The 15,038-nt window shown below is 31.8% G+C and overlaps 1 protein-coding gene across 5 annotated transcripts in view; it reads left to right on the top strand.

Annotated features, from left to right (window-relative positions):
- Window positions 1-15,038, top strand: part of LOC106871954 (protein still life, isoform SIF type 1) — a 903,947-nt gene that overhangs the window by 328,957 nt on the left and 559,952 nt on the right. The window contains exon 5 of one of the 5 annotated variants that reach the window (XM_089349425.1): window positions 7,005-7,376. The exons of the other annotated variants lie outside the window; for them this stretch is intronic. Coding sequence (XP_089205551.1) covers window positions 7,005-7,376 — 372 coding nt within the window. The remainder of the gene's footprint in view (window positions 1-7,004; window positions 7,377-15,038) is intronic. 5 annotated transcript variants of the gene reach the window in all.

The following is a 15,038-nucleotide window of genomic DNA, read 5'->3' as shown; positions in this document are numbered from 1 at the left end:
CCAAGAATATATTACTAGACTATATAAAAGTATAGTGCTCAGAATATCTTTTAGAATGTGCTTCTTTTCAGATTTATGGACAACTGACCAATATATACATACATACACACATACATACATACACACATACATGCACACATACATACATACATATATATATATATATATATATATATATATATATATATATATATATATATATATATATATATATATATATATATATATATATATGTCAGGGGCATACATTGATCTTTCTGGCTGGGGAAGCAATGACCAAAATTTTGTCACATAAATATTTGAATCAAATTGACATGTTCATATTATATAGCTGTTTTTAAAATAAAAAAAAATTACATTTTATATTAAGGGTGTTCTGTGATTTGAAAAAGTATAAAATATTAGTTGAATAAACACAGAAAAATACGCGCATTATCTTTACACCATTTTTCTGATGGAAGCAGAATGTCAACTTGCTTCCATTTTCCTCTCTAAGTGTTATATAACAATGTAAAATTATATATATCATAGGTATCGCGAATTGACAGAAACTCAATTTAAGTGTATAAGTATTTATTAGCATCTAAAACTATTTGTTATAAGCTTTAATTAGGAAAAAATTGTCTTCGTGGCATTTTTATTGGAAAAAATGTTAAAATACTGCACCGCAAAGGATACAACAGCTCATATTGCTTCCCTTGCACAGATTTTTGTGTCGTCTGCCACTGCTTGTCGTCTCATGCTAATTCTGACAAAGTCTGAAGCCTATGAGAAAAAGGGAAGCAAGTTGACATTCTACTTCCATCAGAAAAACAGTGAAAAGACAATGCGCATAGTTTTCTGTGTTTATTCAACTAATATTTTATACTTTTTCAAATCACAGAACACCCTTAATATAATATGTGATTTCTTTTTTAATTTTAAAAATAGCTATATGATATGAACATGTCAATTTGATTCAAACATTTATGTGACAGAAAATTTTGGTCATTGCTTCCCCAGCCAGAAAGATCACTGCATGCCCCTGATATATATATATATATATATTACAGGAATAATGCTGTAATATTTGTGTTTCTAAATTAGAAATTGTGGGATACTTACTGTTTAAAATTCAGAAAATATTTCGTATGTATTTGCATTATTTATTTTCTTATGGTTATAGCCATAGTAATCTTTAAAGTGTTTATTGTTTCTTACATTATTTAATATTTACTTCTAAATTCTTTGAAGATTTGAAATTTAGCAGTCTGCATTTTTTTTAAAAATTTGACTAAAAAATAAACAGATGGTAAAAAATGCATTATGACAAAAAAAGTCAAATTTTTAAAATAAATGTAGACTGCTAAAATTCAAATCTTCAAATAATTTAGAAGTAAATATTAAATAATGTAAGAAACAATAAGCATTTTAAAGAATATTATGGCTATAACCATAAGAAAAGAAATAATGCAAATACATACGAAATATTTTCTGAATTTTAAACAGTAAGTATCCTACGCTTTCTAGTTTAGAAATCCAAATATTACAGCACTATTCCTGTAATATCTCACTTTACTCAGTTCTACATTTTCATTTCATGCACACTTTTCCTCTCTATTTAAGTTTCTCATACCTCTGCACTTCACTTTCATATTTCAACATTTTCTTTGTCAATATCTGTTGTTGGACAACATACAGGAGGCTTCCATGGCGTGCATGGAGGCTACAGTTTTGGTTCCTGCAATGAGGAACCAAGCTGATGGAGTTCTGTGATGCAAATGATCTTATGGTTTGCAATACTAACTTCAGGAAGCCTGCCAGTCACCTAGTCACCTACTGTTCTGGCAGACACACGAGCCAAATTGACTACATTCTCGCCAGAAAAAGAGAAAGATGGCTGCTTATAAATGCCAAAACCTTCCCAGGTGGAGAATGTACCCCACAACATAGACTGGTAATTAGCAACTTCAGGATCAGGGCTAAATGGATGCCCAAAAGACGACCAGCATGGAGAAGGGTTTGGAAGCTTAAAGATCCTGTGAATGGACAGAGATTTAGAGACGTATTACTTGAAGCCTTTGATGAAATAGAAGGGGATATAGCTTCACATGATGTGGAAGACAACTAGATGTTTCTATGGGACAACCTGCTGAGAACCACTGACCAGATCTGTGGATGGTGTAAAGTCCCCTCTCGACCCAAGGTAATGTGGTGGTGAAACAATGTTGCTGACAGGGCTATTAGAGAAAAGAAACAGAATTGGAAAGACTGGAAGAATGGTGCTAGCAGGGAATTGTATCAGACTGTCAGAAGGGAAGCCTGGAGACAGGTTCATTTAGCCAGAGGGGAAGCAGATAAGAAAAAAATTGCCAATGTTCTATGCTGTGAGGACCAAAGACTTGAGGTACTTCGTGTTACAAGACAGTGTGTGAGAGAGAATCATGATATCGTAGAAGAGAAATGTGTCCACATGGATGATGGTACACTTGCACTAAATGAGGCAGCAAAGAGAGAGATTTGGAGAGGCCACTGTGAAAGGTTACTCAATAAAAAGAATGAATGGGAGAGAGTCTGCCAAACCCACTATTGGATCGTTCATCTTAGTTCGCTTAGTATTTGGTTGAATCTTGGTTGGGTTTTTTTTTTTTTCGTGGTCAGTTATTTTTAGCGTTTTGACAGAAAAAAGTCATTCTAAAATTGCTTTTCAATGTAAGCATGCCCAAACAAGTTGAATGCTTACACAGAGCAGGTTTTACAGCCACATCATCCAAACCAACCGAGTGAAACTGGGCTTAGCTGCTAGTATATATATATATATATATATATATATCATAATTATCATCATTTAGCATTTGTTTTCCGTACATACATAAAAGTCAAATTTATTACTTCCTGGAGAACTGAAGTGATATTTACTGTTGACTAAGTCATGGTGTAGAAATTACTTACAGTTCTAGATCTCTCTGTAAACTTATGAAGTACTTGGCATTTACATGTAATACATAAAAACCCATTAAATATGTTATAGAAAGTATTATTGGCATCAATACTTATTCATTTATTTGATATTGCATTATAAATTAGATACATAACTGATTACTCTTGATATTGTCCTGTTATAGATCTTTCACTTACAGTGTTAAAATTCCTAACCTGTGCCAGTTAAGTAAACTGTAAATTTGCAATCATGCTTGATTAAAACCTATTATGAAACCTATCAGGTTTTAATAGTTGATTTTTAAGACTCTAATGAACCAACTGCTCAGTTTTGTTCTTTAAATGGATGTTCTTTGATATAATCTTGGCAAATTGTTAGAGAAGTTTGGTGGTGGTGGTGGGGGGTCTATGCGTAGTAGGTAACATTAGATGAGAAAATTCTGCTTTCTAAGTTAGAAAATGACTTGCTTACATTAGAATATCTTGAGACCTGTCCATGTGATCTGGATAATACTCAATTCCCCATTTGCAAACTTCATCATTGTGAAAATCATAGAAATCTTATATACATTGTAGTCTATAAGATTGCATACACTGATATTTGTTGAATATAATATATTTAAATATTTGTATGTGTTTATGTATATATACATACACATACTTAACCACACACAGACACACACACAATGTGTTCAACTAATCTTGTTTATTATCATTTTTGTTATTAGTTTAGCTACTATGTAAGTCATAGCATTTATTTTCAAGGATTTCAAACATAACTTATATAAATTATATAAATCTTGGGGTCACTGTTCTTTGTAATTCTATTTGTTGTGGGTTTTCATAATTTGTGTATTTATTTGCATCATTAACTGCATTGTTGAAATTGTCCATAGTTCAAGTCCTTCTTTGTAGAAAATAATAATATTGATAACAATATTACTATTTCCATAGGATTCAGTGCTGAATTCTAGTTGCATATAATGTACAGTATTAGCTCTAAGTACTGAAAGGAATATTTATACACATCTTAAAATTTGTTTGCACTAAACAAATATGTACAATAAGAAGTACTGTCCACCCAGTTGATATTGTGGATTTTTAATTTTCAGTATCAAAAGTCCTCTTTCTAAAAGCTTTGAACTTCAGGAGGCAATTTACTAGAGATAGCAACTTTGATATCAGAATCATTCTGAATGATATGAAGTAACTCTTGCATCATGATGCTTTCTACTGAGTTAAAAAAGAAGGGGATCCACTGTTTGATATTCTCTATAGAGAGCTACAATTTGGAAGAGGTCAGTGACCTTTTTGCGTTGATTAACCTGGATATCCTAAATGACTGTACACATCTACACAGTTTGACTCTCTACATGGATGATGGCCTGACAATCTCAAGCCATGTGAGTAGCTATGACATGGATAAGTTTAGGAATTTTATAAGCATCCTCAAAAGATTCAATCTAACTATAACTCTTACTAGCAAATTAACAAAGGTCAACTTAGATGTGACCATAGACAGCAAGGCAGGTATGTGTCTGAGATCACCACTTTATGTACGTTTTGCAATTCGTTTGGCAAGACATTGAAAAGTTGTGAGCATTTGAACTCTTAAGCTATTGCAGGATGTGATCATGACTTTCAATAAACCAATATCTAACTATTTTTTATTAATGGAGAAGAGAGAGCTGTGCGATGGTAGTGTTTTACTACAATATTAATCAGACAATAAAATGTTAGCATCACAAAGCCAAAATGATATGATGCATCATCAACTGAAACCAAAGTTCTCATCATTTTGTATGACTGTCTGCAGAGTTTAGGTCACAAGAAAGCAGTGTTCATGAATGTTAATGCTCACTTCCAAAATATAACATGAATTTGGTTTGCACAAATGATGATATAGTCTGTATTTATCATCAACCTACCCTGTCTATTCCTTATACTAAAAACTATGTGGAATGTAGAGAATGATTCTGGAGAGAAGTTCTTTTTGCTTTTTGATTTCTCTGAAATTGGACATGTGGCACAAGACAAAAGTAGGTTTTAACATACCTGCCCACAGAGACTGTCTGTAGAGAAGCAGCAAGAGACTGTTTGCACTTATTTATATTTGCATTATCAGCTTACATTCACTATTTTCTAAGCAATAGTCCATTGTTAAGGTAATTTCAGATTAATTTGCTACCACTTTTAAATTACATTATTGGCAAAGTACAACTTTTCTGAATTTACCCACAAGTAAGTCCTTTTTGGGTAAGCAGCTACTTAAAGATCAACAATATTTACTTCTAGAATGGCAAATAGACTGTCAGCAATGATTTCCTGAAAGTTGTTTTCCTTTATGAAAAGCTCACTTATATCTATCTCCCTTTAGTATGATGGAAGAAAAGAATGGATATTGAGAAATAAGACAGCCTTCATTTGGCACCCTTTTTTCCAGTGTGGAATATGTAATCATGGGCCATAGCACCTCATAAATAAGTCTGGATCTATTTGATTGAAGTTTATTATTACATTTAGCAGTTTTATGACTCTTAGATTCTATGTAACCTCAGTTCTAGCAAGGTACAAATGCGACAATAACAAACTTCATACTATGCTTTCCCTTGAAAATTTTTGTCACTAGTATTATGTCAGAGACTGAGCCAGCAAATCCCTTGTTTTCACTGCAACATGACTTGTGAATGTCCACCTGAAATGAGCTGATTAAATAATAGCCCAATGGACTAGCAGGTAAACAGTTTCTAAGATAAGTTTGTTGTTGACACATCAACACATTTTTAACAAATGACATTAAAATCTAGAAAGTAGTAAATTTTTATAGTGTGCATGTAGATATGTATTTGTATATATTTATGAAGTTATTTCATTAAAAGTTGGATACAACTTATCTTTCTATATAGTTTAGTCTCCGAGGATGTCTATGACCTCAACCTTTTTTTATCAAAGATCTGCTCTAATTGAGCAGATCTTTGATAAAAGATATTCTGTCCATGGTAAATGTGATTTGTATATCTTGGATTACATGTGTATGCTCTTTATAAGATTACATAGTATAATCTGGGAGAATTTGAATGCTATTTCCAGCAAGTCAAGTATACAGGCTCATTTCTTGGTTTGTTTCAAATGTAGTTTATCAGTTTGGTCTTGTAACTATTGTTTAATAGGCTTTGCTTTATAAGCCACATTTTGTTTATGTAGAATAAAGTGTACAAGGATAAGTGTGTTCTTCAGAATGAATTATTAGTAAGTATCACTGCCATCAGAATGAAGATCAAGACATTTATTCTGTTATAATTATCATCAATGTTGCTGACTTAATCATCATTACTATGGTCACCACAGTCACCTTCTTAATTTTTGTTTACCATTAAGATTGCTGATGCCATCAGTGATCACTTTAGATTATTAAATCTGAATAATTTGTTAATAACACTTAATTAACTATGACATCATTAATATTGATACTGATGACTCAAATCATTTATATTTGACCTACATGTTTTAAATATAGAACATGAAAGTTGAGACATTTTGTTGGATAATAAATTGGAAAATTTTATTTCTATCTATGTTTTACTGTTAAGTTTTTCTCATTCACTTTTGGATCTAGTAATTGTTAATGATTTTAAGTCCAGAATATAATAGGCTATTGGCTAGTTGCTCCTAAAAATGAGACGCAATTATTTTCTCTGTGTTTTCTAACTAATATTCTTTAATATCTGCATTCATTATCTTACAATTCATACAATTCTTGGGGATATATCAATATTAATGTCCTGTTTTGTTCTCTTTGATACTTTCTGTTTGCTGTCTTTATTTGCCATTTCTTGAAATTTATTTTGATATTGTTTGTTTTGATATTATTTGTTTATGAATTATTTTTTATGATTTTTAATTTATGTTCACATGTTTATTTTATTAATATTTTGTTTATTTATAAATTATATAACCCCTTTCCTTATCATTTATTAAATTTTATGTTTTCATACAATAATTATTTTTTTTTTAAAGTGAGGTTATTTCTTTGAAAAAGAATTTTTGATGATTGCCATTTTGTTTTTCCCCCTTTGACCATTTAGTCTTTGAGTGACACTGTAAGACAGTTGGTTAAAGCTTTTAGCCAAAACAGTGGTCTGGCACATTCTGTACGTGTTCACTCTTGGAATCAACGTCATACAATAAGTGGCCATGAATTCTCCATGAGTTCAAGCAGCATAAGTACCAGAGTGACCAATGCTACTACTTCAACCATCACATCCACCAATAATACTGCAATAACTTTAGCAGCAAATAAATTCGCCACTGCTGTTGCTACCACCGCCGCCACCACCACCACCACCACAGCAACAACAACAACTACTGCTGATCTTAAACCTTCAACTGATGCTAAGTTAAGAAAAATAACTGAAGATAAGGCTTCAAGACACAGCATCTGTATAGATACAATTCTGGTAGGTGAACAGCACATTACTTTCTCCTGCCTGAGAAATACCAGCATTCAAGCATTCTGCATTGTGGCATATGTACCTTACCTATCAATACCTACCAATATTGTATCTGACATACCTTTCCCCTGACTCACAGATTACCTAACATTAAAACTAAAAATTTTAAATTCATAAGAAAAAAAGAAAAGATGAATTGATTCATGTTAGACATGGATTTCAATTGTTTGGTTCTAACAATTTCTTCATATGATTTGGATTATTAACATGATGAAGTTCTTGCTTTGGATACATTTTACTTTTTGTTTAGTGGTGGTTTATGGTTTTCGTTTGGTTTCTTTGTTTCTGTTCATTTTCATTTCATTTCCTTTGTATTTCTGCATTTGACAACGCATGATCAGTTCATTTCATGTTAATTTTTTTCCTAACTATTGACATTATTTAAGGGTTGTTACTACTACTACTATTACTACTACTACTACTACTACTACTACTACTACTACTACTACTACTACTACTACTACTACTACTACTACTACTACTACTACTGCTGCTGCTGATGCTGCCACTACTACTATTACTGCACATTCTAATAATTGTTCTATTTCATACAGTTTGTTAATGTCTTTACTTATAATCAAGCACAATACTGGCTAATAGTCACTAAATTTGAAACGTGCAATGAAAGCAATTTAGAAAAAAAATTGATTTTTATCATGCAAAAGCATTTATTATTTAGGTCACTTACATTTGTATTTTCTTAATATTTTCCTAAAATCAATCTATGTCCAATAAACAGACAAAAGATGGGTAATAGAATGAAATTGCTTACTACTGGAACACATTAATTGGGAACACACATTCTAGAACAACAACATGAATTATCAATTTATGTGTATCTCTAGTTAAATATTTAGAAAAATAACTACGATAACTACAGTAACTAAGTCATGTTACAATTATGTTATACAAAGACAATTATTTGTAATAATTCTAATCTACTGTAGCAAAACTGCATAAAGTATTCTGCTATAATGTTGTATTTGTATAATTCAAATAGTTAATTCTCTAACAAGGATGAAATACTCAATGTAAATGGCTAATAGGTTAATGGATTGGGGGTAGAGTAAAAATACATTTGATGGATAGAATACCAGACTTTTACAAATTAGTTCTGAGATATTTTGATATTAATTCCTTATAGTTAGTTGAACTGACTCAACTAGAATAAATTTTTCTGCTCAGAAATACAATTAGTATCCTGCAATGGATTTGATCTTGTGAATCATGGACTCTGAGTTTAGTAGCAGATGTATTTGGTCCTTTTGACCTTTAATAATATATACTGGGCTGTGATATATCATCATGATAGGCAAACTAAAACTGTAAATATTACCTATTAATTATAGAAGTAAATTATTTCCAATTCAATATAAAAATGCTAGAACCTACACTAAGTATTTTCTCATGGCACATGACTGATTCTGATTATGTGGTATATTATTTAAGTTACTCATTTCTTGCATGGATTGGATAGGTCATCTTCAACATAGTGTTATGTCACTTTTGTAAACTTTTTCAGTTCTTTTGTAAGGTTCAACCACTTCAGATCAACTTCCACAACTTTGTTCTGTGTCTTCATTGATCTTCCATTTCCATAAATTCTTTTCTCTTGGATCATTTGTTAATTCATTACTCACCTGTGATCCTCTATAAGCATCATACCTTCATATCAGCTTTACCGTCTCTCTAGTATACTATATTTGATTCTTTTTATAATCTAGTACGTACTTTTGCTCTAAGTTTGTTTGTGCTCCTTCGTTAACATTGCCAACCTGGCAGAAAAAGCTTACCTGATTTCTTTATAGCCTTTGCACATACTCCACATCCACTGTCCAACCTGCCTGCATAGTGTTGCCATCTGAGCAATGTGCACATGGAAAGTTGCTTTGTTGCTCATGTGGATTCCCAGGTCATGCACCAACTCGAACTCTGAAATTACATTGTCTGCTGGTCCCATGTACTTCAATTGTAGTTTGTATGTGGGCTGATAGTGGAGTGTTTGAAATTTCGCAGCATTGAATTGCATATCATTCTCATCTGCTCACTTATATATTGCATTCAGGTCATTCTGCAGTCTTAGGATGTCAGTAGGATCCTTGACCGCATGCAATACTTTTGTATCATCGGCATGGCTGGTAAGTGTGGCTGAGGGCATGTCCGAGAGAACAACCACAAACAGTAGTGGTCCAAACACTGTTCCCTGGGGGACTCCGCTGAAGATTAGTGCCATTTCAGAGAGAGCATTGTTTGTTGTTGCAGCCTGACTTTTGCCCCCCAGGAAATCATGCTGCCACTCAACCAGTTTACCACCAATACCTAGGTCATGCAATTTGTGACACACCACCCCAGGATCGATCTTGTCAGAGGCCTTGGCAAAGTCAAGATATATCACATTTGAATGGTTGAACTGTTGTTTTAGTATCCAGTCGAAGTGCTGTAGTAGTTGTGTTAGGCAGTTCCTTCCAGGACGGAAGCCATGTTGCATGCCTAGGCAAGTCATTTTCTTCTTGGAATGTGGTCAGTTTTTTTCTGACAATACATTCCATGATCTTGCTAACATGTAAGGTCAGAGAGATAGGTCTGTAGTTTATAGCATCTGCTCTGCTTCCTCCTTTGTGGACAGGGAAGATTATCCCTTCTTTTAACTTTTGAAGAAATGTACCGCATCCAAGGGAACTCTGAAAAAGCATTTGCAGTGGTTTTGCAAGAGTTTTCTTGTATGTTTTTAACAGAATTGCTGGGAGTCCATCTGGGCCTGTTGCAGAGTTTGAATTTATCTCATCAATGGCTGACAATACATCCTCTTCTGTAATGTCGATGTAATTGATGGTTGCCTTTTCTCTTGTAGGTTAGAGGTGTTGAAGAACTCATCAGGTCTGCTTATATTCATGTTTTCCAGTGAAGTGTAAACACTATGGAATTGTTTATTGAGGGCTTCATTTATCCTCTTGGGGTCTGCAGTCAGTGAGCCGTTTTCATCAAAGGGTGGCCCTATCCTGTAGCACATTGAGGCAGACTCTTTTGCGAACTTGTAGAAGGCTTTAGGATTCCTTTTTATATTTTCCACCACCCTGGCTTCTCTGTTTACCCTTTCTTTTTCATGGGAGAGTCTGATTTCATTCTCAGTCTCTAGGGGTGCCATTTTGAGGTAGGGCTTTTTGCTGCCATTAAGTGATTTGAGATCTTTATCCTCCATCTCATTAGGATTCTCCTATCTTGGGGTATAATTTTTTTATGTGTAGTGGCTTTCTTCTCTGGGACAAACACATATGGTTCACATTATTGACATGAACTCATTGAATTTCATGTCAGTGTCTTGCATGGACAGACTTTTAAGCCACCTAATAAGTAAATAATTAAGTATATGAATGAATATTAAACTAATTCTATATAATTTTTTTCTCTCTCCATTCTTGAAAAAATTTGGTATATATTCAAAATTTATATTTTTGGTTCTTGATAACCATAAATTTTATCTTTATACAATATAACATTATTATTTAAATCAATCACCTATAGTATCCCATGTTAAAATTCCCTCTGTATTACCACCATTGGTTTTATTAGCATCTTGCCTATTTAACTGATAATTAGCATCTTGATTTGAGGTCTTCCATTACCCAGCCTCTTTATAGCCAGTTACTTTATACTACTTCAAAATAATCTTGACAAGTTTTATGACTATACCCACTATGATTCTGTCAACTCCCTCATGCCCTTTCCTAACAGACACTATTCCCTAGTCTTAGATTTGATATACAAAGATTTGATAAACAAGACTAATAAATTAAAACTGAACCAAAATCAGTGACAAGCTATGACCCAAACAGAATTTTTCCTGATGTCTCAGAAACTTCTAAGCTGAAGTGACAACAGCATGTATTTTGTCTGTCATCATTCCTGTCTTCTCCTCCTTTGTGACAACATCCAGAATACTGCTGCCCCTGTGGTCTCCCTACACAAAACAAAATATCCCAAGAATTGACTCACACTAGAGAGCATTCACTTAAAAAAATTAAAGGCATGACTGATCTTGATTATTGTGATCACCCTAAGACATTGAAACTTTATTCTTTCCAGCTCTACCATGAGTGCTACACCAGTTGCACAATGGAGAGAATACACCACTATACATATATATGTGTGTGTGTGTGTATACATACATATATGTATGTATATATATGTGTGTTTATACATATATACATACATATATGTATAATATAATATAGGATAAATTCTTTATAAGAATTTATCAAGTAGTCAGCGTGAAAAAACCTCATAATGAAAAAATAACGAAAAATTTCGTAATGAAAAAATTCATCGTCTCTTCATAGATATATTTAATTATATATAAAGGGCGTTAACTGTGTATCAACGCCTCACGCTATCGAGGGACTAAATAAGTAAAAAAACTACCAAAAATATTTTTGGTAGTTTTTTTTACTTATTTTTTTGTAGTTTTTTTACTTATTTAGTCCCTCGATAGCGTGAGGCATTGATACACAGTTAATGCCCTTTATATATAATTACATATATGTATATGTATATACATACATATATATATATATGTATATATATATGTGTGTATATATGTGTGTATATATATATGTATGTATGTATGTATGTATGTATGTATGTATGTATATGTGTATTGTATATATATATATATATATATATATAGATAGATAGATAGATAGATAGATTATGAAAATTTGTATTTTTATATATATCTTGTTCAAAGAGTTCTTGCACTATCAGTAATGTGTGATGTAGTAGTAATATTTTTTCTTGTCCAGGAAATTTACAAGTAAAGATATAAACCTTGACAACTGCTACAATATAATAAGTGGTGAAAAATACTGATTATGATCAGTAATTTTTCAGAATAATTCAACAGCATGACAATAAAACCTTCAACTTACATTTGTGTGAAAATAGGCTACAGTAAAGGTATTAAAGATGTTATGTAACATTAGGAAACATCTGAGAATTAAAATTTGTTCTCAGATTTGCTATTCCAAGAACTTAGCATTTCACCTCAGCTTTCAAAATAAGTTCTCTAAGTGTAATTGTGTCTCTTTACAAAGTAACAATATAATGTGTTTGCTACTGTTCACTAATGTTCAGTGAAGGCATTCATAAGGAGGTATAGAGTACATTGTTACCTGTATTATCTTCTAAAATGTAGTGCAAATAACTCTTCTTAATAGTGATATAGTGTTGTGAGTAGTGGACTAAAATATTCAGCATAATATTTTGCTATTACTGTCATACTTTCATCTTTCAACCACAATTTATTGTTGGTACATTTTAAAAAACACTGTTAATATTAAAAGCTGAATAAAGTCAGTGAGCTGGCAAAATTCTTTGCATACAACATGAAATGCTCAGTGGCAGTTCCTCCATCTCTACATTCTGTGTTCAAATTCTGCTGTGGTTGACATTGCCTTTCATCCTTTTGGGGTCAATAAAATTAGTACTATTTGACCACTGGGGTCAATATAATCGACTTATCTCATTGCTTGAGCTTGCCAGCCTTGTGCCGAAATACGAAACCAGTATTAAATTTGAATTCAGTCAGGATTTTAGTTTTATAAGAGAAGAGAAACAAAAGGCATCATGTGCATATCTTTTTTAATATTTAACATTTGTTTAAATTGTGATGTGTTTCCATCCTTAAATGCATTTTTGACATGAGATGAACCAGAAATACATATTTACACAATGTTTGTGAAGCTAAGCTATTGTTCTCAGATATATATATATATATATATATATATATATATATATATATAGGTGTTTTTTACGTGCCACCTGCACGGGAGCCAGTCCAACGCCACTGGCAATGACCTCGCTCGAATGATTTTCTAACGTGCCCCCAGCACAAGTGCTAGAAGATGACGGTGGTTTACGATTACGCTCAAATGGTGCTATATATGTATATATATATATATATATATATGTATATATATATATATGTATATATATATATATATATATATATATATATATATATATATATATATAGTTAAAAAAATCAATAACAAAAAAACAACAAAGTGAGGACGTGATATGGATAGTATTATTGGACGCTCAGGAAAGGAAAGAGAGAGTGTATGACGTTTCGGGCGTAGCCCTTCGTCGGAAAGATGGAAAGTTCGGAGAATGGAAGAACGGAGAAAGAGGAAAATGGTACCGATGCCCATATATATATATATATGTATATATATACATATATATATATATATGCATACATATATACATATATATATATATATATATATATATATATATTTATTTATTTATGTGTTTCAGCCAAGTGGCTGCGGTCATGCTGGTGCACCACCGTGAAGTATATATATATATATATATATATATATATATATATATATATATATATATATATATATATATATATACATACATATATATATATATATATGTATATATATATATATATATATATATATATATATATATATACATACATATATATATATATATATGTATATATATATATATATATATATATATATATATATATATATATATATATATATATATATATATAAATATATATATATATATATATAAATATATATATAAATATATATATATATATATATATATATAAATATATATATATATATATATATATATATATATACATATATATATATATATATATATATATACATATATATATATATATATATATATATACATATATATATATATATATATATATATAAATATATATATATATATATATATATATATATATAAATATATATATATATATATATATATATATATACAATTAAACCTTGGGAGAGGCATTATGCCGGTAATAAACACACGCACTGGTTCAGTCCTTTATTAATTTATATAGTTTTTTGCTAAATTATTTCATTGCACTCTTGCAATCTCTTCAGTAACTTGTCTCTCCACTTCCATTTATTTTGAATATATGATCTGGCGTTGTTTTGGCGTTGTTTCGAAACTGTTCGGTATGAGCATGTGAGTGTGTGCAAGCTCGTATGTGTGCACGCTCATATGTGTGCACGCACTTATGTGTTCATGCTTATATGTAAGTATGTGCGTCCATATGTGTGTTTGTAACAATTTCGTTTATATCAGATCAGATAGAGACTTTTTAATTAATTTATTTACGTTCATATTCCGCATCATATGTGTGAACAACACATGCAACCACGGGCAATTGTAAGGCCCTCATCTACGTGTATTTAGTGTTTAAAATTGGTTGCGTTTCAGTTATGAGGACCGACTCCTGTATTTGTCGCAAAGATGCGTCACCGGGGTGTCTAGACAGGATTTCTATGTTAATTCTGTCCAGTACACCACCATGTTGTTCTTTGGCATGCTGGTAGAGCACCGAGGTTTGTTTTTGATTATTATAGTCCCTCCAATGTTCGTTTACACGCTCAGCCAAACTTCTTGCCGTCTCACCTATGTATGTGGTGTTTCTGTTTTTACACTCACCATCCATACAGCTTATTTTGTAGACTACATTTCTGGCTTTGCAGTTGGCACCAGGACTATTTTTGCACACAATGCAACTCTCCTCAACACACCTTGTTCTTC

The sequence above is a fragment of the Octopus bimaculoides genome, chromosome 3, assembly GCF_046866305.1.
Source record: "Octopus bimaculoides isolate indiv1 chromosome 3, ASM4686630v1, whole genome shotgun sequence".
Classification (NCBI taxonomy): Eukaryota; Metazoa; Mollusca; class Cephalopoda; order Octopoda; family Octopodidae; genus Octopus; species Octopus bimaculoides.
Note: the sequence above shows the minus strand (reverse complement) of the source record. Positions and strands in the feature narration are given on the sequence as shown.